This window comes from Cynocephalus volans, chromosome 5 (genome assembly GCF_027409185.1).
Source record: "Cynocephalus volans isolate mCynVol1 chromosome 5, mCynVol1.pri, whole genome shotgun sequence".
Lineage (NCBI taxonomy): Eukaryota > Metazoa > Chordata > Mammalia > Dermoptera > Cynocephalidae > Cynocephalus > Cynocephalus volans.
The window spans coordinates 80377211-80402100 of NC_084464.1; the positions used below are offsets into that span (position 1 = coordinate 80377211).

Consider the following 24890-nt stretch of genomic DNA (forward strand, 5'->3'; position numbering starts at 1 on the left):
GCAGTAAAGTCCACAAACCCTGAGCTACTATTCAACTTCCTTAACCTCAATTTCCTTGTAAAACTGGGATGATAATAAAAATAACAACTTTATACTGTCTGTAAATGGATTAAATGAGAGCACACTAAAACCCCTTTGCACAGAACCTGACACAAATAGGTGCTCAATAACTGTTCATTTTGCTAATATGTTCTTAGCATTTATTATTACTATTAAGAAACTTTTAAGATGGGAAAGGAAATGAAGATTATGATTGCCTTATTTTTTCTCACTAAAAAATGAAATACATATTAAACATAAATAATTTGCTACAAATATCGGAATCTATCCTGGGAGCCTAACTATCCCTTTTAAATAAAAGCAGGTTCATGTGTAAAAATCTTCCTGAATAAGTAAAATATAATCTATTTCAATGGTGCATAGCAGTTTGATTTTTAATCTTTAGCCATCCCTCAATTTATACTAGAATATTTAATAATATTATTCTTAAAAGAATATTTAGACCATATCATGGCATTAAAGTTCTATTGACACAAATCAATGACGTCATGAATAAGTCAAATATTTGAATAACTCAAGTCTAAAAGGACCATAGTCTAGTATACCCAGAATTTTGCGACAAAAATCTCATGACTTATGCCATCTGAACTGTTGTCCAAATATTCCCCTCTAGTCTAAGATTTTATTGTTATTATATGGTCAGCATAGTTCCTCTACCTTCTTCAGTGGCTGCGTTTCCAGTCAACGGAGTACCAGGTCCTGAGAAATATTCAGGAATTACGGATACTTCATATTTTGTATCTGGAGTCAGGTTCTCCAGCGTTCTCCTCCTCTGATTGGCTGGGGTGGTAACTTCTTTGCTTTCTCCACCAGCAACTGGCCTATATATAATTCGATACCTTAAAACTCTTCCTGGAGCTTGAGTCCAGGTAATTTTAAAACTATCTGTAGTCTCATCTGTCACCTTTAGGTTTCGAGGCGCTCCTTTTACTGAAATAAAAAATACATATGTTCAAACATAAGTTGACTGATTTTATATGAGAAATACAAAAACTAGCTTTTGATCACTAAATTATAGCATTTCTCTAAACAATTTCATGAGGATTTTTTTGACAAACATCCTGGTAACTGCATTCATTTAGCCAAAAACTAACTAGATTCTGAAACAACAAACAAATATTCTACAATATCCGGAAAGAAATTAAGTACAGTTATTTCTTTAATCAAATAAAGACGTATATAACAGTAAACTTTTAAAATCATAAATACTCTGCTAAATGTTAAATTTATATTGCCATAAAATTCAAAACTAAAAACAATTCAATTATTCAAATATAAGTAATTAAGGCTGTCACTCTTACTGTATTTCCTCAGAAAAGTAGGAAAATAATGCCTAAAACCCAGGTCTACCATATTTATCCACCTGACCAAATAGTCTTATCCAGTCAGTCCCACAACTAACTTTTTATCTGTACAGTCATTTAGCTGGGGGAATAACTGGACCATGCATGTGATGGAGCAAGCACATGATAGGTACATAATGAATGCCAGTTGGATCTAAACCTTGAAGTTAAATTGCAGTGTGGTAACACCCACAGACTCAGTCTTAAATGCAATGTTCATTAAGCACAAATAATAACATCATTTGGCTTTGTGTTTTGTAAACATGTTTAAATGACCTATTTGTTCAAGAGGACAAACTGGCCATATGGACAACACATTCAGGAAAGGTGAACTAAAGGTCACCATCCTCTTAGTCCACTTGGTTGAAATCATAGCACAACATGCTGTATATACCCCACAAACAACCAGAAGTTTACTTAAATATTCAACACATCAATAGATTGTTCCCTGTTGTTCCCAGGAGAAAGGAGATGTATCTCTCTAGAAAAGAAAGAAATGGTAGTTGGCTGACTTGTACCCATGCTTCATTTCATATGGCAAAGAAAAAGACTAAATTAATCAGAATGAGTGAAGCAGGTAAACTGATGGGTTTGAATACTGAAGCTTAAAAGATATGTAATTTTGAGCCTCGGATTACCCAGCAGTAAACATGACTACTTATAGGATTATTGAAGTGGTTAAATGAGATAATCCATTGAAAACATTTAGCATAGTGCCTGACGCATAGCAGGAGCTCAATAATTGTTAGCTTAATGGAGGTATTGATCAGAAAATTTCTTATTGACTAAAGAAAGTTTAAATCCCAGACTTCACTACAGACAGAATTGGAAAGGCATTACCAAATTCTATTGTAGCAGCCCAATGGTCAAAAACGAGAATCTATATGAACATAGTGGCCTCTACTCAAAAACCTTAGATTTAAATTTCTTCTTGAGACATACTTCCCATTCACATCGTAAAGTGCTGAAGAAAAAGGGCCAGGCTCATCAAGCAGCAGTATGGGCATTACAGATAATTATCAGAAAATCAGAAATATCCAAGTATGGACTTCTAGGTTATACAATCACAAAAATCATAAGATAAAAAGATGCCTCTGGTCATTTGGTTTATTTGCTGGCCTTCAGGCAGAAATAAACCTAAACATGCACAAAAGAAAAATGTCAATCTTATTTTTAAAGCGTTTCAGAAAAGAAAGATTGTCTAGCTTTAATCAGTTACGTATGCCAGTGTGCACCACCACTATTAGCAAATCCTTCTTTGTAACTACTTCTACCTTAAATTCCTCACAATGTCCTTTCAGCTTCTTTCCCTCCTATCCCCAGTCAAAATAGAGAAGAACAATGGACATCTCTTGTAATCTTCACTGTGTTTATGTTAAAGAGTAACTGCCTTGTTTTAATCTTCTCCTAACCAGGTTAAATTGGTGCCCTTTAAATGTCAAATGTATTGAATTTTGTCAGAAAATATTCAATTCTATACAGTAAGAAAGCTACATCTAAACAAATACTGCTTAAAATAAACTTGGTAAAGTCTGTACACTCCTGTTCATAGCAGCATTATGCACAGTAGCTAAATGGTAGAAGCACCCCCCAAGTGTCCATACGTGGATGAATAGATAAACAAAAGGTGGTATATACATACAATGGAATATTATTCAGCCTTAAGAAGAAAGGAAGTACTGACACATTCACAACATGGATAAACCTTGAAGACATCATACTAAGTGAAATAAACCAATCACAAAAAAACAAAAACTCTGTGATTTCACTTATATGAGGTACTTCAAGTAATCAAATTCATAGTGACAGAAAGTAGAATGGTGGTTTCCAGGAGCAGGGGAAATGAGGGAATGGGTAATAATTACTTGTTTAATGAGTCCAGAGTTTCAGTTTTGCAAGTTCTCGAGATGGATGGTGGTGCTGGTAGCACAACAAGGTTAATGTACTTAATGCCATTGAAATGTACATTTAAAAGTTGGTCAAACGGTAAATTTTATTTTATGTGTATTTTACCACATTTTTTAAAAAGGAACAAAGAATTTGGTAATATACATTTGCCATCAGCTCCATAAGTAAAGTAAGGAAATTTTAGAGGTATTTAAAATATGACATCCCTGAAATGTGGAACAGAAAAAGATGGAGCAGTATTTCAAAAGTTATCTACATAATTATTAACAGTTCTCTATGTCTGAACCTCAAATCCATCAAAGTAAATCAAGGGATTTTTACTTAAAAGTTTTTGCTCTTTTTAAAAAGATTTACGAATAGCTGTATTTTAAAGATGCCAAATCTTACAAAGGCATTCATAATTCTGAGCTGTACAATAAATTACTAGTTTTTTAAACACACTGGCAAAACCCGCACCACACCTTCTTCGGTGGCCTCTTCTCCGGCTAAGGGAATGCTGAAGCCGTCCTCGTACTCTGCAGTCACATTGACCAAGTAGAGGGTCTCTGGCTTCAGGTTGCTGAGAACAACACTGGTGCTTGATGCTGGCTCCACCACCGTGACCTCTTCATCCCCAGCAGCTTCCTTGTAAGTGATGTGATATGAAAAAACATTTTCTCCAGCAGGAGACCAGTTGGCTTTGAAACTGTAAGAAGTCACCTCAGAAAAACTAAGATTCCTTGGAGGCACATAAGCTATTTTTAAAAAAAAAAAGACATAGTTTAAAAAATTTAAATCTGTAAAGCAAAACTGGATCTAATGACTCCATGTTTCTGAAATAGCTTATGTTCATTTGAGCTAATGATGTTCATTAACACCAATGTACTGAGTAAATCTTTCACTCTTGACCATTGAGAAAAGGCCTCCCACTTACAGCCCTACAAGAAGGTCCTGATCATTTGCCTTGACCATACATAATACTAACTGATGCCATTTAAATGACTAATTAAAATTTAATTTGAATTATGAGGTTCTTTAGGACAAAGCAGTAATAGAATGGACCTGCCCATAATTTGAATATTTAAATAGCACCAGGCCTAAAATAAGCCATCAAAATTTTCCCATTTATCACTAGAACTTGGATATTAACGTGTGATGGTAGGTAGACAGATATTTCAAAGTAATGAAAGGAATTTTTCCTAACAAAAAAATATTTATTAGACTAAGTATTTATTAAACTAAGTCATAGCAAGAGACAATGTTGAACACACACTACATATCCTCAGGGAACATACAATCGAATTGGAGAGACAAGAGAATGCAAAGTTACTAACAACAAAAAAAAGCAGTTCACATGAATGCCGAGTGAGTGAAAGTGACAGTAAGTGCTATGGCACTAGGACAGTTAAGGCATGCTTGATGAAAAGAATGGGACTTTCAACTGAACATTGAAAAACAGAATTTAGACAAATGAAGAAAAGATGAAAGGTAATGCCAGATGTGAAGAATCACGCCCAAAAATAATCTAGCAAAGAGAATGCATAAAAAGAATTCAAAGGTCTGGGACTATGTTCTAGTCATCTTTGATTCAAAGGAACTAACTCAGTGCCCAGCACACAGTAGACACTCTATAAGTGTTTTTTTAATTGAATATAATAAATAGATGTGATAAAGCTGGTTTCTAGACCTGCTTGAAGATCTAGGAGCAGAAGCATCTCATGACTTTTATGGGTAAACAGCTTTCTCAGCAACAAATACATGATCCATACCCAGGAGAAAGTCATATCTCACAACTAAATAAACTAAGCTCAATAGTTTCCAATAACAGAAAATTTACTTTCTCCTGTCTATGAAAAAAAGTTGAAGAAGTGTATTATGTACAACTTTAGAACCAAAAATGCTTTGTTCATGAAGAGATAACTTTTACTCTACAAAGTCTACTGACCTTTCTTCTTTATAGCTGCCAATTCTTGCTCAATTCTAAGGCAGATAGACTGGGTAAGTTCAAAAGATATCCTCTGAAAAGCATCAAAATCTTCCACTGTGAACACATGGGTCTCAGCAGGAGGAGAGGCAATAGCTTCTAATTCTGAGCGAACGGCATCCTTTACACCAACTGCAAAGATTTCAACATCTGAATTCCTTAGTTTTATAGCAGGATCTCTGAAAGCATCTGATGATTTTCCATCAGTAATAAGAATCATGACCTTTGGTACATTGCTTCTTGAACCCTTGCCAGGCACAAATATTTTCTCTCTGACATACGTCATTGCTTTGCCAGTGTTGGTAGATCCTCCTCTGTAGGGGAAGGTGTTTATTGCTTCAAGTATATCTTCAACTTTGGTGAATTTTTTCAAAGAGAATTCAGTATGAGGATCCCGGCTGTACTGGACAAGACTTATCTGAACCCTATTTGGTGAGATGTCAAAACTTTTTACAAGAACTTCCAAAAAGGCTCTAACTTTAACAAAGTTTGCAATCCCAATGCTATAGGAACCATCAACCAAAAACACAATATCAGCTTTTATATCCACGCCACGCGAGCATTCTGTAAAAAAAAAGAAAGTCCATTAAACTCCAACACATATGAATTAATCATTACAATATAGATATCTGGCTTTCTTAGAAAGCATTCTCTTTAAAAGCAAACTATTGCAAGTGGTTTGTTTAAAACTAAGTCCGAACCAGTAGGGCATACTGTCAGGTGGATGTTCCCATATTCCAAAACCATTGGACTCACCCACTTGAACTTTCATTGGTTGAGTCTTCTCCATTATTGAAACAGGTTCACTGGATGTCACTCCCTTCACGGCAGAAACACTGATCTGATATTCTGTGTCTGCTGAGAGGTCACGAATACTGAGTGTGGTCGTCTGAGGCCCCACACTCAGAGCATGGTGTCGGCTTCCTGTGGTCATTGGTGTGAGGAGGACTTTATAGCCAGTCACTGGGCTAGGAGATGGACTCCAGCTTAGCTTAATGTATTTTGACGAGACTTCTGTGGCTATCAAATTTGAAGGAGGCTCAACAACTGAAAAGTAACAGGCAGGCAATGATTAAGAGTAGCGAGAAGCAACCCTACTGAGTAGGTCTTTATGTTTGAGTGTTCAATTCTCCTTATCCAAAGTAATCACGAATACATCAGGAAGTTACCCAACATCCTCCCCACCCCCAATTCCACCTGTTCCTATCAAACCAAAAGTGACTTAATGACTGATTTATAGTCAGATTGGTGAGAAGTTTATGAAAAAAGAAAGTCTTTGGGAGAAATTAATGAGAAGACATCTGATGCCTAATTCTTCTCTGGAACCAAGATTTTTATTCTGATTTTGGTATTTCTCACTTCTTTTACTCCAGGTACCAAAGTAGGCACTCCATAAATATCTGTTAAATCGATGATTCACTCAATTCTTTAGAAAGTTTTTCTCTTTTAATAATATTGTAACAGTAAAACTGTAATCTTGATACTTTATAATATGCCAAGGAAGAGAAAGAATTTAGCAGTTCTTAAATGACAAGTTTTTTTAATGTTAAACAATTTTATTCCCACATATTTCAGAGAAAAAAAGTTCAACTATGTTCATAGTGCCACCGAACAGAAGTGAAAACAATGGTTTATAACATGCATATTGACACGTAAATATCAATAATCTAAAAAATTTTGATAGTCATTCATTTAACAGTTAACATAAAGTATTTTAAGGTGTTTTAGACAAATATTCAAAATTCTAGTTTTCTCAATGGTATCAACTTCCAGAAGATACGGTTCTAATTTTTCATAAATCAAGCAAGGGGTGTGTATAAAAACAGGCAGTTTACTCATCACCTTCTCAAAAAGGTAATAGGATGCAGCACATAAAAATGATGTTTAAGTGAGAAGTAGTAGGAGGGGAAGCATCAGATGTGCCAACCAGAAGTCTGCCCAAACCTTTTGAGTGATGCAGAGAAAGTACAGGGAGCAGGAGTCTCAGGCTAGTCAGGCAAAGGAGAGAAAGGCCCTGAAGAAAAGTGTGCACACCTGTGCTGCAGCAGGGGCTCCCCACACAGGGAGGGTTCCAACAGCAGCAGAACCACCGTTCAGCCTGCCCCTGCATACCCGCAACTGTGTCCTAGTGAGGAATTAGAACTTTTCAAAAGATTGAGTAAAGAGAGGTAATCAGAGGAAAGTGGAGGTGGGGGAGATGGATTTTACAATAATACAGAGCAAAAAAGTCAGACCTTAGGCAGAAAAACAAAGAAAAAAGTTCAGAGCCCATGAAGTAATGAGAAGTTCTGAGACAGAATTAGGGCCAATGAACATTATCAGGGTTTACATGATAGAAGATGTGCTATTTAGAATTTATGTTTAATCACTTGATTCACAAGCTGAGAGGAAAGCAATTGTGGAAAATGTAAAGGCTTAGAATTGTGCCTTTAATGTTCAAAAGGTTGCTATGAAACATCTGAAATGTCCTTTCTTTCTCACACATATTCAGAAGTGATAACCAAAAGAAATGAAAAAAATTTCCAGATGTGGCAGGATCTAATTGACTGAAACATTCTTTAAAATTCTGAAAATATCATGTGGAGTACAATGATGGAAAACCCTTGTTCTTTGCCAGTTGATAAAAACAGTTATTATTGTGTTGAGTTGTAGAATGCTAAAATAAATGTCTCTCCAGCCTGCCAATGTTTAAATCAGAGTATAAGATAATTAAAGCAAGTTATCAGAATAGCATGATTACACACCCTCAATGTGTACAAAAGGTCTTAAAGAAAAGAGCAAATGAAAATTTGTCCCAAAAACTTTTTTAAGAACTTTACAATGATATAAATAATTTTATTGAATGTACCACTGAGGGGGGGAAACAATACAACTGGTATCAACAAGCTGAGTTACTGAATAACAAGAGAAACGGTATAGTTGGAGAATCACCACAGGATATGTTTAAGTAAATACATCTACTTCTAGGATACCTGGAAAGCTATAAATGCTATCAAATAATGGAAAAGACTAACACATGGGGAACACTTCAACCAACAAACCACTCACCTTCTTCTCCACTAACCAATTCACCAAGTTGTTCATCAACACCTGAGCACACCTGGGAGATGATCTCATTCTGAATATCCACAATTGCATCAAAGTTGGCCACATTGAAAACATGGTTTAGTGAAGGTGTGGAGGCAATTAGTTTGAGCTCTTTTGCATCTGCAGCTTTAATGCCTTAAAAACAAAAGGACAAGGATATACTGAAATGGGAAATGTGCTGGCCAACTTGGAGAAGTTCTTTGTTGTCTGTCTTTCACAATGAAGACATTTTCAAATCCTTATTAAGTCATAAGCCAGAATTGTTTTGCTTCATAATGAATGTGCAACTGTTCAGATGACAAAGGCATTTTACAATTTCACATAAAGTGGCCAGCCAAAAAAGAAAAACAAATGGTTAGTAAAATACAGTGGGCTCCCATCCCAACCATGCCTTCATTTGTCTCTGCCATCTGTATAGCTAAATACTTGTTTCTTCCAGAGTTCTGAATGACCTGGAGCCCTCTCAATTCTTCAAGTATAACATAATATAGGAAACAGATAAAAAAATGCTTCATGATAATACAAGGAAGATCTTTACTAGAATCACTGGCCCAGCATTCTTTGAAAAGTAGAGCACTGACAAACAATGTAAACACCACCTCACTTAATGCATGCGCTAAGGGAGTTATATGAAGGAAACAGAAAAGCAGAATTTTTACTCAAAGACAATTTAGCTTAATACTACCCTATACAGTGCAGTAAACACTTCTCACAGCATCCTTCCTTGAGGAATCAATCTTTCATCTTCCTTAGCATTAAGTGTACTGAAGTAGTTCTAAAATGAAAGTAAGTAGCCATACTTAACTTACCCAAAGAGAAAACTTCAACCCCAACATTTCGAAGCTCTCTTGCTGGAATTTCCACTTCGTCCTGAGATTTGCCATCCGTAATAATAATTGCCACTTTAGGAAAACCAACTCTTGCTCCGGCAGATTCCGTGAAAGTATTTTTAACTAAGTAATCAATGGCATCCCCTGAAGGGAAAAAGAAGCATGTTTATTCACTCTGTACTACATAATTCTGCCAAAGTCAAAAACTAAGTGATTCATTTCAAAATCATTTAATATATGATAATCGTGTAATACTTAATTTCTTTCTGAAACAAACATTTCATTTATTTTAAACAAAAACAAAATCTGTAAAACATACCTGTCATTGTGTTGCCACCTTTATACGGGATTTTTTTAATTGCAGCAAGAAGCTCATCCCTTTGGTAGTACTGATTTAAGTTAAATTCAGTCCTGGTATCAGAGCTGTACTGAATAACTCCAACTCTTGTCTTCTCTTCCCCAATATCAAAAGCAGACACAAGAGCAGCAATAAAGTCTAAAATGTACTTGAAATTATTTCTTCCCACACTCCACGAGCCATCCACAAGGAAAACTAAATCAGTCCAGGCACTGACAGAGCATTCTGAAATACATTCGATATATTTTTTAAATGATGCATTATTAAATCAACCCATCATTAAGAAATATAAGCTAACATTGCAAAAATGCTGGCTCCTTAAATCACTCTGTTCATTAAAATTTATTCACCCATTGTTTTTCCCCCACATGCACAAAAGAATATAAAATTTTATTAGCACACATAGAAGCATTTTCAGTGCCTTCATCAACATGCATTTATGGAACTAAATGTCTTTAAATTGCCATATAAGACATTATGCAAGATGAAATAAATAGATATATGACCTCTCTCCAGGAGAATACAATCCAAATATTTATGCTATGAACCTATCTACTTTTATAAACTACATCCTTACTCTTCTTTCCCAGTAAAAAATATATAAAACATCTGGGAGACAAAAAAGAAATGTAAGCCAAGTGTTTTCATTCCTTGGTATTTATCAACAAATAAATACAAAATAATTGCTGAACCATTCAAGCAAATGCAGTTGAGGAAAAAAGCAAATTCTCCTGCATTTTTCAATATAATTGTCTAAAGTTTGCAATAGTGCTAGTCTAGACCGTCAACGGAGTCTAACACAAGTAAAAACAAGCATAAAATGATGCAAACTAGCCAAAATATCTTGTCCTAACTATCAGTACATTTAAATTTGACAACTAAAACCTACTTTTATTAAACAAAGAGGGGAAACAAAAGTAAAAAAAATTACTTGGTATCCTTACATTACTAAAATACAGCAATTGGCTTTTATAACTGAATATAATATCTTTCCTTCTGTCTGTGGTAGGGAGTTAGTTTTCAAGAAAACCTGTATTTGTAAGGCAATACTGAGTGAATTTTCTGAAGATGTTTTTGTCCTTACAGTCAGCTGGTTTATAATATAAAAAGTGTTTGGCTAGGAAGAGGAGAAAAGGGTCCTGGAAAATTTTGCAAGCCAAGTATAAATTGCATGCTTAAATAATTTTTGCACACTATTTAATAGGCCAATTTAAGTCTATTAAAAGTCAATACCTGGCAAAATGCTTTGATTTAAAATAAATATTGATGGTTTGGGAAAAATATTAGCGTTATAACTGTATACTATAAACCTCACTTCAGATTATTAGACATATGAAAGAATGATAAACAGTGATCTGGAGGGAAACTTCCAGATAAAGAGGGCTCTGTGTTTATAATTTTTTAGTGTCATTCTGTGTCATAAATCCACCTTTTACAAGGTGTCAAAATCTGAAATCCAAGAAACCCGTTAAGAGTCCATCTCCATATGTCATACAAAGTGGTATAAGACAAAAGGAGGCTAATAACTGCAAAACTTAGACTAAATAAAACTGCTTTTATCTGACCACAAATGCACCAATTTAACAGAGATGTCTTACAGAGAATCTGGAAAAGGTTACAACTGCCTTCAACTAAGGCCGTGTAAATACCCTGGCACTGAGCATAACATACACATAGACTTAGAAATGTATTTTAATGGCAACTGAATTGCTTCGAACCCTAACTGAGGGCATCTGTCTCGTGCTCGATTGTATTTCTCATATATCCATAAGTACCACCTATTTCTATCACTTTATCTTCAAGAAATTAGTTGAGTCCGGTGGTAAGCTTCGTTTTTTACCTGCTGCCAAAATTTTGCAAGAAAGTTTGGGCACACAAAAATTCAAAACACTTCCATTAAAAAGAATATTTAGTAAATAGAATGAAAAATTGGCTAGAAAGTCATAATTTAGATACTGTAACTGCTTAGTTATACACTACTCTTATTTTCTCTGTGCTCCTTGCAGATAAAGCTTATAGAAATTAATATAGGAATATCATTAATCTATGTATATAATTGGAACATATACCATATACTGTGCTTATGACTTCTACACATCCAGGCAAAAATATTAAGAGAAACACTCACTTTGTATCTCTGTTTTTCCAGGCTTCTTTTCCCCTGGCTTTGTCGGACCACCTGTTTGAACTGAGTCAAAATCTAATTATTACAAAATAAAATGAACCCCAAAAATATTTCCTAAAAAGAGAATAAATGTGTTGCCTTTTGCTATTGTCATTCAAATGTATAGTTCATGCCAGGCTGGTCAGAGAATACTGCCAAATAAGCATCCCCTTGCAAATAAATTACTTTTAGTGAGATTTTAGACAACATTGTTGTCTAGCAAAGTTTAACATTTTTAATACTTTTCATTCATAACATTCCTGCTGCTTCCAGGAATAACTCAGGAATGAATTATTTACATCCACCAATAACTAAGGTCACAGAAAAAATAGCTAATATTGATATAAATTAACTGTATAATAAGAGATTAAATTTGAAGCTGGAAAAATCTTCTGCAAAATAAAAAGTACGGAAATACTTGAATTTATACATGTGCTTACTTGTTAGTTGGCCTATAACTGGAACACTTTCTTCTACTTCATCATATGAAGTTATTGTCACCACATACTCTACTTCAGGTATAAGGTCTGATAATAAAGTTTCAGTGGTACTAGCTGCAAGGGTAAATTCTTTAGTTGGCCCATCTGGAAATATAGAAAGGAAAATATGAATGCAATTAAACATTTTTCATGTATAGCATAACATAATATATTGTAATACCCAGATGTACTCAAAATCTGAAAAATACTTATATATGTACATTTTTTCAGGACATCAAAACATTATTTTTTTCTGTCTTTCAAAACTAAAACTTTGAATTTTAGAAATTCAATAAATACACTGGCATTGCCTTTACCGGTTACAATCATATTCAACACTTTTTTGAGAGCTCAGGATTTTTCTAGATTAAAGGCATACCAGAATATCATACCAAAAAATCCCCCATTGTTTTTGAAGACTAATGGTAGATAAAATTTTCATAGAGATATAAAGCAGAAAATAGTTTAATTTTAAACTATGCCTTAGAGGAGAGCAGAGAGAGAGAAAGAAGTGATGAAAATAAATTCAAGGAAGACAAATGTTATAGGTTAAAATTAACCTCTAGTGGGAAAGAATCTGTGTGGAAGCAATGCATCTTCCACATTCAGATGGTTGCTACCTTAGTGGATAACCACAGTCCTCTGAGTTGGCTTAACTAAGTATCAAACATTTCAAGGTATGGTGTACTGAGTGTTTACTTATGTATTGACAATATATATTTCCTTCTAGATTCTGTTAATTCTCAATCCAATTGGAAAACATGATAGTTTCTAGGGACTAAGTGTCTGTTAATATTTTTAACTGTATTAAATTTTCATCAAAACATAAATAATTAGAAAAGATAACAGGTATAACAGAACCCTGATAAATGTTCTTGTTTTACTTGTGGAACATGCAGAACAAACCAGGACCCCCAGAGTACTTCAAGACATTGAGGCTCTGCTGGGCTGGGTGGTCTCAGTGCCAGTTTTTGAAATGTTGAGATTCCATAATTCCCAACATCTGGAAACTGGATGGACCCTATTTGAACCACTTTCATGCTTTCGAATGAATGAGTTAAATGCAAATATATTTGGGAAGAAAAGATTCAAAGAGAAAAAAATAAACTCTTTACAGGCCCTTTTAAGTTCTCAGATCACAGTTTTAAAAATTTCCCATTCAGATCCCCATACTGGCCAGCACCGCCCCAACCAAAAAACCTGATAAATCAACATTTAAAATCACTGCTATATTTAAAGGCTGTAAGATATGGGAATACAGCTCTAGTGATAAGTTATGTTGGCAGCATCCACCTCTACTCTCTACTGTCCGCTAATCAATACTTCTTCCTACCACTTGACCAGTGTCAGCAGAAATGATTATTTCCCAGTTCCATTTTATGACTAAAAATTAGTCAACGAAGATTGGTTCTCCACACTTGAGCAACATAATTAACACTAAAGATAATGCTTAAGAACAACCAAAACCAGTTTTGTTTTGTTTTGTTTTCCAAGGATGCAGCCTAATATCTACAGAATCCACCTAGCCAAAGTATATTCCTGTCTCCCATCATAGTAGCTCACCATTTTCCCAGATTAACATTTTCTGAGTACTGAAACATGTAGGACACTGGGTAAGGCATAACATAACTCATTTCATCACTTGACACTCTAAATGTTGAAAAGATTAAGTAAATTCAAGAAGAATGCCAAGAAATGAGAAACCTGTTTTATAAAATCAAAGATTATTAGCAATATTCTCATCAGGTTAAAAAAAAAAGGGTCCATTTTTAGCTCAACACCATAAAAATGTAACAATGGGTATTATACTGGAAATCTAGAGAAAATCACCAAATATCTGGTGACACTGACAAAATCCATCAGGCTTTCTAAGTTTTGGCTGCTTTATGATGAAATGGGAAGAGGGAAGGAGATCAGATTATATCATCTTTACATCTCTGTCCTAAAACCTCAACATCTCAAACTTACCTGTTGTAGGGTCCACTGTTATTCTGTAACCCACAATTGGATCAACTGGTCTTGCCCATGACATATGAACAGTATTTTCATCTATAATTTTAAAATTCAAGTCTGAAGGTGGGTCAACTGCAAAAGAGAGAGTTGATATTATTTGCATTTTCCAATGTCACAAAATGGTCAACTTAATTAATAAAGAATTGTGCTCAGCAAAGCTTACTAAAATTGTCTTTGCATAAATTTGTTTCCAACAAATATAAAATATATCTTGTTGGATAAGAATAAAATTAAAAGGTGACAAGATATGACAAAACATCAGAGAGTATACATATTACAAAAGACAGCACAAAACACTTTTGATTCTTGAGTTGCTAGGTCATTCAAGAATGGCCAGCAAAATCAAGCATAATAGAAACATATTTGGATACAAGTACATACAAGTACAATGGAATCACATATAATAACCACATATGCAAACAATTCACATAACAATTAAAGGAATTTCAATACATGCTGAGTGCATTTTGAACAAGCATGCCAAATCACAACCTGCTTACAACCATAGAAGTGAATTTCAAACATTGATATAATACTTTTTTTTCCATAATGTGGAAGAAAATCAATGACGTTTTTAATTCATTCTCTGCATTGTTGCCTTATTATTAATTATTATTTGATAAATCTCAATCTGTGGCAGAGATGAAAAATGTACTTTAATGAAAAAGAGGAATAATGGAAATTTGGTTATGTCTCACAAGGAAATATACATTTAAATGTATATTCATATCCATATGGACAAATGTTCAAAAAAATAATAAAGGATGTTAATAATTTATAAGTATATAAACAGTGATTTTACAGATGTTTATAAAATGAATATTCTGCCTGTTTACACCAACTTGCTGTATGTTTCCAAGGTGTAAACCAACACTGTTATTTCCTTTGCAGCAGGTATACTCCATACTAGAAATAGCATTTTAAATTAAAATGCCAGTATGGTCCTTTACAAAACATGGTTAATTATGAAAAGACAACATCAATGTATATTTATGGACATTTATTTATAGAACTTAAAGAAAACAGTAAAGAAAGATCAGCAATCTGAAGACATGACTGTGCGTAAAAACTTGGAGAAGTCAATGAAAGGAATAACTGAAAATTACAGAAAAGAATAGTTTACATACAAAACTGTACAGCATCATGCATGTGTCAATGAAATGCTGACTTGTTTTTAGTTTCCCACAATGAACGAAAGCCTCCATGTACAATAGTCATTACACAAAGACGTTTCCAAAATATTTTATAATGATATTCTCTCTACAATGTTCATGCCTCATCATGCAGCATTGTACTGACTCACTGTCAGTGCATGGTCGATGCATTAAAAATTATTACTCTTGAAGCAAGTCAACAAAGTAAAATGACTTTCAGCCATACTCTTCTTAAAATGGTTTAGTCAAAGTATTCCTCGTGAGTCAGAATTTTTGCATTTGTTTTGAGAAATTAAAATATCCTTTTGGGTTTTTATACAGGTCAATTGAAATACAGTAGTAGCTTTGAGACATGAGTCATAGAATTTAACTAGGGTTAGGGATTTATGTAATATTAATGGCATGTTTTAATGGAAATAAAACAAATTAAGCAAAGATTTGCTTTAATGAACTACCGCCTCCAACTGTAGGAGATGGCTTCTTATTTTTATTGGATACAGTAGTACTGGAATGAATGTTATTTTGTTACTATCCATACACAGGCAGTGAGATTAGACTATTAATTTACGTGCATAGTTTAATTATTCAGCATTCTTTTGTCCATAATCATATTTTCAAGGTTGAGCTACACGCATCACTTAGTATTACAAACATGCAACAGATGTTAATGGGACAATAGGTATTAAGAATATCATTATAAAATATTGTTCCAATAGCAATGGCTCAGGACAAATTTAATGCAAAGGCAGACACAACTGGCCTGAGCATGCTTTAAAAAAAATCAGTACATGGAAAAACAGTACCACCAACCTTGGAAGGAAATTGACCTGAAGCAGCAGACATTAGGTTAAAACTGCTGAAGGGCAGCAGCTGCCCACCTTGTTGATATCCAAATGACCAGGATTCCAGATAAACTGAAAAATTGACTGTGGGGAAAAGTCTTTAACATTTCAGAAGATTTAAGGTGTTCATAGAAACTCAGATGTGGTACTTGGGAAACAAAATTAGGAAAGAATGGCCGACCAGCATGTGTACAAAAGAGAGCCCACTCTGCTTTTCTTTTTGCTGGTTTTATCACATGTACAACCTTTCAGGCTTGCCATTCCATTTATATATTTGTTTGTCTGTTTCATGTAAAAATGATAAAGCAGGTGTGAGTGTGGGACCCATGTCAACTTAAATCAATGCAAAAATGTACTTTTATTAAAGTTGAAATCTTTCTTTTACATCAAAATAATTCACAACCACCATTGCATCATCCCAGAGTCTAGGTGTTGCCTAAAACAATGCTGATGCCAGACTATTTCAAATAGGAGCTAGCTATATATGGATTAAATTGCAAAGAGCCATGGTTCAATAGAATAAGAATCTGAACCAAGAGAAACAGAACTAAAATTATAAAAAACAACAATCTGATATACAAGGGTACTTCATGAAGTTTATGGAAAAATAAAATTGAAAGATAATATGAATCTTTCTACAAACTTTTTGAAGTACCCTTGTTTATTAATAAAGTCTGAATACTGATAGTAAAGAGACTAAAATTGTATGTATTTGTAACTCTAGTAGTTTAATTTCAATTTATGAATAATGCTTTTTGTTATCAAAATGCTTTGCTATGAAAGCCTTATTCTGATGAGATTTTCATTATATAAATAGGCAGGATTTAGAAAATTTTAGGAATGATCATAATAGCTAACATTTGCTGACTGTCTTCTAGGTGATAGGCAGAGAGTTAGTCACTTTGTACAACTATACTGTCTCTTTTCTTACTTATAACAACCCTGAGGTGGCCTTATTATCTCTGTGATGAGTCAGTGAAATTCAGAAAGGTTAGCACAGCAAACAGGCAGCAACATTTTCATCCCATGGTCTGACTCCAAAGAATAGTTTTCTACTATATTAGATTAAATATAAAAAAGAAGAAGTATTTCAGTCAGAATTTAAATTTAGAAACCAATATTTATATGTAGTTGCCTATTAATATATACATATATATTTTTCTACTCTATGAAAAACCATTATTGGAAGAAAAAATAATGCCTGGTCAATAATAAACATGTGGTACTCAGATATCTCCAATTCAGATATAAATTGAATCTGGTTCATTAACTTTACATGCTTACTCAAGCAATTTTAAAAATAAGGTGTCTGTCTTGATATATAATACAAAGAAAGCTATTTTTTTCTTCATTAGGGCAAATGCCCAACAATTTGCCAGCAGCAGCAGAAATGAGTGAACAGAAGGATAGATGGATAGATGGATGGAAAGATGTAGAAGTGGGAGGAGAAGAGTCTAATAAGTTTTGGTAAGTATATATACTGTGTTAGATAAAGCAAAGCTGAGAATCCACTACTAAAATATTATCTTGAATTAGGCTGATATCTGTCATAGTGACACTGGAAAGGATATTACCTGAATGGTAGAAACTTTTAGAAGTGTGCAAAGTGTGATGAGTTTACTATATTTGACAGGCATCAATTTATGTTTTCCATGCAATGTTAGTATAAATGTAATGATCTTTGGATGACATAGAAATTCATTTCATTTCTGTTTGCAAGATATCAAACATAAAGTTTAAAAGTTAGTATTTCAGACAAGCAATAGATTATTTTGTACATAATGCAAAATGTGTCCTCTCATTAAACTGACTGGGTCAACCAGTTGTCAAGCAAAAAGAAAGCACCGTGTTGCCAAACCAGCATTAAACTTAGACTAGAAGACCTGGGTCTTGTCTGTGCTTTGACTTAAGTAACTGTAACAGGTGACCAAGTTATTCAGTCTCTTTGGGCCTCATTTTCTCATTTGGAAAATGAGACAATTAGAATAGGTAATTTCTAAATTCTCCTGTAATTTGAAATTTCTGTTATACATTAGGCATAAGATTATAGAAATAAATGTTTTCACAAAACTTGTGTAAATCCAAATCCTAGATTAATTAGAAATGTGTCCAATTCTCGGGGAATACAAGCCATTAACCTTAAAATGCAAAGTGTGAAACTATCTAAAGGTTAATTAACATACTATATAATACATGAACCAAAAATAATTCACACATTCTAGACCATAGAGAGCAATGGCCAAGTTATAAGAGTGATTAAGATCATGCTGTTGCTAAAAATAAAAACTGAAGACATAAAAAGGTCATTTTCACCTTTAATTCTATAGGGCAAGATACCATAGTATGAAAAATATAGCTCCTTATACAGTTAGGCAAAAGAAAAGCAACAGGACAAAAATGGTACCAGTAGGAAAAAGGAGAAATGCTAAGAATGAATGCCAAAACATTTTTATTAATATTTTTTAAAAGTATTGGGTTTTCAATCTATAAAAAATTAATAGAAAATGGTGAGAAAATAGTATGAATATAAGAGTACAAGTATCAGGCACGAAAGGGAAAGGAAAGTAACTATGTCTACTTTAGGACTAAGATCAAAATGTCTTAGTACTAAACAGAGTTGCAGGTTGAAGTTTTGAAATGACCCCAACAAAAATACTACAAAAAAATTCTGTTTCCAGCTCATTGTCCCCAGAAGTGCTTTGGCCACAAATTTTGTTAGCCCTTCACAGGCTCCTGGGTCCACTTAGTGGGTAGTTAACACCAGACCTGTGCTGTCCAACATGGGAGCAGCCAGCCATGTATGGCTATCAAGCACTTGAAATGTGGCCAGTCCAAAATAAAATGTGCTGCAAGTATAAAATACACACCCAATTTCAAACACTTTGTACAAAAATGTAAAATACCTTGCTAATAATTTTTATATTGATTTAAATAAAATGTATTATAAAAATTAATTTCTCCTGTTTCTTTTCCCCTTTTTAATGTGACTACCAGAAAATTTTAAGTTACATATGTGCCTTGCTTTTGCAGCTCATTTTATATTTCTATTTGACAGTGCCAAACTAAAGAATAAGGCCAAAAAAATGAATCCTATTAAAATATAATTATTAAATTCTGGCCTAATAAAGTGGGCGACAAGAAAAGACACAGTTTAAGAAAGCAAAAGAGAAAACTGTACCATATGGAAAATAAATACCAATTAAAAAGATAAAATATGAAAAATATAGAAACAAGCAGAAACATAGATAGTAAAATGTTCTTTTTAAGTGAACTTTGCTAACCAGTCATTACCCAATTCAGAATTGATTTTTTCCACTTACATCATTTCCAACATAATTCTTTCCTAAGAATTCTCAAATCTTTCTGATTTTCAAATAACTATTTTCTTAATGAGCAATAAATGGGCCTCTTCAGTGAATTATCTAAAAATATCTTTAGTAGGGCTTCCAAAAGTTCCTCAAGTAAAATTCCTTCCTAACAACGACATAGAAAGGAACATTAAAGGCAACCTCATCTGAATATTACTTCACAGAGGCCACTCTCAAAAGCCTGCACATTCACAAAATATTAATCAGGAAAGAACAGCCAGCAAGTTTGTAACTTTTCTAAACATGTCATACATTTTGGAGACACTCTGCTTTTCCTAATCTTAATTTTTTGTACCTGCAGTCTTCAAGCAGAAAATTAAACACCATAGAAAGTTTTTGAAATCCTCAGCGTTGTCATGACAGCCCAACCGTCTCACAACTTCTAAAAAAGCAAAACTACCCTGGAATTTACACAACTGTCACATGCTGAAGTATGTCTTTTCTCCCTTAACTTCACCAGGGGCCTTTCTTTATTTTAAAAAAAGTAAGAAAAAAAAAATTAAGATGTCTTTTATGACATTACCCCATTTACCTTGCAAAATAATGAAACTAGTTTGTCAGGTCTCCAGTGATAATTGAGGGAACACAGAAGCCCCCATGGGGTTAATATACAGAAATGGCCTGTTCAGTGAATGCCGAGAAATTAAGGCATCAAATGCACACAACAAAAAGAATAAAAGGAGGCTGAAAATCTAACAAAAGCCCTTCGTTTTCTAGAGGGCGGGGCCACACGGATCCTTCTGAGAGCCCCCGACCGCCTCGGCGCGAAGGTCAGACGCGCCGGGCTCTCCACGAGAGGGCCGGGGCAGGACGCCGGAGGTGGTGCCAGGCTCTTCTGGCGCGCGCTCGCTTCCGGGGCTGGGAACCTTGGCCCAGACCCAACCTCTCCGAGCTGGGCTGGTCAGGGCCACGCGCCTCGGAAACCCGCGAACAAGCCAAAGACAGCAGCGACCCTAGTTCACCCGAGTACAACCGTGCCCCCGATCTCTGCTTGCCACCCCTCCCCGGGCGGTCTGGCTGCTGGCTCATCTGCCTGCACCGTTCCACCTAGCCGACCGAGCTCCCCACAAAACACACAGACGCGCAGAGCCGGCGCTGTTGGAGTCTTTTATTTAGTGCTGTCACCAAGGTCGCAACCCCGAGCCAGGTGGTGACCAGCCAAGCGAGCGAGCTCGCGCTGCGGGGCTCCTGGGTACCACCCGGAGGTGTCCTGTTGATAGAGCTGGGTGCAGCCGTCGCCCCCTCCAGGGCAGCTAATCCTCTTGAAAAACGGCAGTGTAGGTGGCAGTGTGGACAGCACACCGCAGAGACAAGTACAAGGAGACCACACAGCACTGTATGAAATGGATTAAGCACGATACGAAAGAGCTGGACCCGAGAGCAGGGAAATGGACAAACTTCAGGAGAAGGGGGCGTTTCTCAGGAGAGAAATCACCGGAGAAAGCACAAAGTGCAAGGAAAACAGAGCAAGCAATAGGGCAAGAAAGATTTGTTTTTCTTTTCTCAAATTCTGCATTGTCGCTTGGGGAGGGAGAAAGAAGAGCCTTTTACCTTCTGCCTCAATAGAAGACAGGAGCAGGGCCGCGCCCAGGGCGGCGAGCGCTGGGGGAAGCCTGGTCCACATGCTTGGCCTGCAAGTTCACAGCCTCATGAAGGGATCTGCGGGAGGAAGCAGTGACCGCATCAGAACCGGGTCTGGGCAGGCCTGGAACCAGGTTAGAACTGGAGCCTGAACCCAGTGCAGAACCCGACCAGATCTGCCTTAATAATCACAAGGCTCAGCCCAGCATATAAAGGGCCTATTGTGGAGCAATGTTAAGTCAAGTTCATCTACAGAAGTTTAATCATGGCACTAAGAGGGAGTTCGAGTTTAAAGAGAGTCCTGTTTTCCTGGAGACTGGCCCTGCTTAGCATCCCTGGTAAAGGCCATACCAGCCCCCACATGACTTCATCCTGCCTGGGTGATGGCTAATTCAGAGGCTGTTTTATCCCTAATTCAACTAAATGTCTCTTCCAGCTGGGGATTTTATTTGGCTGCTTTTTCCTAGCTGCTGAACTCTTTAGGTAACTGTATTTTAGTGGTCTCAGGGTAATTTGGAAAAGTGTAATAAACCTTTTTTACTCTTTTTTCTTCATTTTGTTCTGCCTACAAATATGCAGCTCTTTAAGTTCTGAAATGGATTATACAGAAATATGTGAGGCCCAGCCGAAACCTGACCCTCCTGCTAACTTTGTTTTCACATCTGATAAATCCTTTACCCAAAATGAGGGAAAAACAACTCTAAAATACGTAATAAAAGAGACAGGGCAAATACAAGATGCAAAACACCCTTGTCTGTCTTTGCACTATATTTTTTAATGAAAATTCTCAGTAATAATTAATATTTGCATTTAACTGTTTGTTTATCCTGGAAGATTACAGGTATATATGCTCCAGAGAAGAATATGTTCTGTTCCGATTTTTCCTAATTCTGTAACTGTACTATTAACTCCTTAAAGACAAAGAGGCTTAGTCATCTTTTATGGTTTCTAGCATACAGTAGGTGCTTGATCATTGCCCGCAGAATGGAATCTCCGAAAATGTTCTAAGGTCTAATCCAAAGACAAAAGCTAACAGCAAAGCTGCCAGTGGCAAAACATAAAAAGAGAGTTGATTGTGAGGTACATAAGTTATTGTAAGGCAACAGTCAAGGCCTCAAGAAAAATGGAGGGTGTTGGGGGACTGCGGTGCTTGGGAATCCAAAAAACGAGCCAAAGGTCGAGCCCTCTTTGAGAAAAGAAACTGACGATCTACAACCATGCCTTTCCAAATTATTGGCACATTGCATTAGGGCAGCTCTCCTAGGCCTGAGTGTAAATTGCATTTTAAGTGTCTGATCAGCAGGCGTGCCAAATAGCCCAGAGCTCCTTTTTATGAAGCCAAGGTTAAAATTCTGGCGCTGCTCTAGGGATCCGAAGGCTCTAGCAATGTCTTTCTAATTAACAACTGTTCTGACATTTCTAACCCTCTTCTACATCAGTGAAAAAGAAAGAGGTAAGTCTGGCCCATTGTTCCCATCATTTGGGCTTAACTTTGCTATGATAATTTCCAACTCAGTTGGCAGTCGTGCTCGAGAAAAGTTAAAAGCTGACAATCGACCCACCAAAAAGCTGTGTGCAGATTTTTTTAAAAACAGCTGAACTCGCAACAAAAACCTGAGCAGTGAAAGCACTTTTGTCTGGATCTAGATCGCCACCTATCGGCTACCTGACTCAGAGGCAAGAATGAATTATTTCGCATCAGGGTATCTGAACGCACAGTTCAGCCAGGCTGCCAGGCATTCCATCCGTATATGTTTACAAAAGAAAAAGTTTTCTTTCCTTTTTAGCCAAAACATTTATCTGAATGCTTAGCAACACTTCACTGAGCATCCTCAGACATAAATATTTGAAAGCGGCCGCCCCTACGTGGCAGCGAGGATTCCCTCACTTCACCCTTATGAATGAAAAGAGTCAGTGGGGGGGCGAACCCTAAAGGGGACTCCTCCTTGTCTGCCAACTCTCCCCCTCCCCCCTCCCCCTCTGGAAGAGGTCCTTTTCTTAACTCCCGTGTCAAGCTAAAAAAGAAAATCTCACACACACACACACACACACACACACACACACACACACACACACACACACACACACACACACACACACACACACACACCCCTCTCTGCAGGGCCCCTCCAGATTCCATACGCGTCACCTACCTCTTCTCCTACCCACCGCAACCTTGACATCCAATAGCCAAAGGCGAGCTTAGCGCTCATTCCTTTTTTGCCCCATACGCATTCTTTAGAAGTCTGCATAGTTGAGGTTAAGATGGGGGAGGGGAGGTCCCAGAAAGCCCTGCATGGTCACTGGAGCGTTCTTGAGGATGCCCGATTTGGAGTACCTGTTCCGCGGCCCCGCTCCTGGTCCTCTCTGCGTAAATGGACCGGCCGCCCACGCTCTCTGATCTCTGCAATTTCCAGGATTTGAGGTGGGAACTGCCTCCGAGGTGCCACAGACCCCAAGTTAGGGCCTCACCAAAGCACGCGGGAGGGGTCGGAGAAGGGACTTTCTCAAGCATCTGGGGAAAGTCGGCCAAAATGAGTCCCCTACAGCTGGCCTAACCCACCCTCTCGGATGCTTTGAAAAGCAGAGGAGGAAGGAGCCGGAACACCCGACCAGGAATCTTGTCTCGAGATGCCACACACACCCGCGCAGCCTCGACGAGCTGCAAAGCACTCAGCCGGCCCTCCAAGGAATGCCGCACGGTGCGTGACTAAAATACCTTCCCAGCGCCCCCGCTGCCCGTGCGCACTCGGCCGCGAAGCTACGGCCGCGAGATGATGAGCGGCGGGCGGGGGCCACAGAACCCGGCGTACCCTCATTGACAACGGCAGCATCTACAGATGCAATTCGTCCACAAACAGAAACATTGAACAAGATGCTTTCCGCGCGCACAGCCGCCCCGCACCAGCTTTTAGGAAAAGCAACGTTTCCGTTTCCTTCAAAAATCCAAATGAATAAATCTAAAGCACGTCTCCATTCTTACCACTCCCAACGGTCCTCGGCCGGGATTCCTCACGGCTCCCGGCAAGGTACAGGCTAGTAGCAAGTTTCCCTAGTTATCTCTGGGGCGGATGGGGTGGGGGAAAGGGCGTAGAAGCCAGACCGACCTGAAGTGGCGGTGACAGAGGTAGAGGCGGCGACAGGGGCTTCCCGGCGTCGGAGAAGCTGGCGCTCGGTGTGACCTCCGCGCGCCCCGGCGATCGGCGCTGCGCTCCAGGAGCACCCGGCGGCCACCGGAGTGTGGGTAGTGCCAGGAGGTAGGGCAAGGGGAGCGGAGGAGAAGGAGGATCCCGGGAGGGGCGGCGAGCCCGGGGAACGCGCGGGGCCGCCCGGGACCGCTGCTGCCTGCGCGCGGACGCGTCTGGGCGGCTCGCCTTCGCCGAGTGCTGAGACTCCGCGCCGCGGGCTACTTAATAGAGGGCTGTTCCCAGCTCTCAGTTTACTCGGTTACGAAACGCCTGAGAAGGTGGACGGCTGCCACGGGGTGATGTATGCTCCTCCGGCGGTGAAGGAGGTCTACTTTTGGGAACGTGTGCATACTTCGAGCATTCCTGCGGCGTGAGGTGGCGATCGCCGTAGTAGCAGTGCCCCGCCGGGGGCGGGGATGAGGGAGGGAGCCGAGAGGCGGACAGCCGCAGCCGGGTTCACTGCCAAGGGAAGCCGCGTACGCCTCCGCTTGGGGCGGGCTGGGGAGCTCGGGTTTCCCTATCCCTGCGATTTTCCTTAATGAAAGTATTTTT

General features: G+C 37.5%; 1 protein-coding gene across 1 annotated transcript in view; it reads right to left on the bottom strand.

Moving 5' to 3' along the window:
* The window catches only part of COL12A1 (collagen type XII alpha 1 chain), a 106812-nt gene extending 85619 nt beyond the window's left edge, over positions 1 to 21193 (bottom strand). The window contains exons 1-11 of the mRNA XM_063096287.1: positions 21121 to 21193; positions 14161 to 14277; positions 12154 to 12297; positions 11678 to 11737; positions 9511 to 9774; positions 9171 to 9335; positions 8323 to 8496; positions 6031 to 6321; positions 5236 to 5838; positions 3773 to 4045; positions 718 to 990 (exon numbers count right to left, since the gene is read on the bottom strand). Of these exons, the coding sequence (XP_062952357.1) occupies positions 718 to 990; positions 3773 to 4045; positions 5236 to 5838; positions 6031 to 6321; positions 8323 to 8496; positions 9171 to 9335; positions 9511 to 9774; positions 11678 to 11737; positions 12154 to 12297; positions 14161 to 14277; positions 21121 to 21193 (2437 nt within the window). The remainder of the gene's footprint in view (positions 1 to 717; positions 991 to 3772; positions 4046 to 5235; positions 5839 to 6030; positions 6322 to 8322; positions 8497 to 9170; positions 9336 to 9510; positions 9775 to 11677; positions 11738 to 12153; positions 12298 to 14160; positions 14278 to 21120) is intronic.
* Positions 21194 to 24890: the final 3697 nt, after the last annotated feature.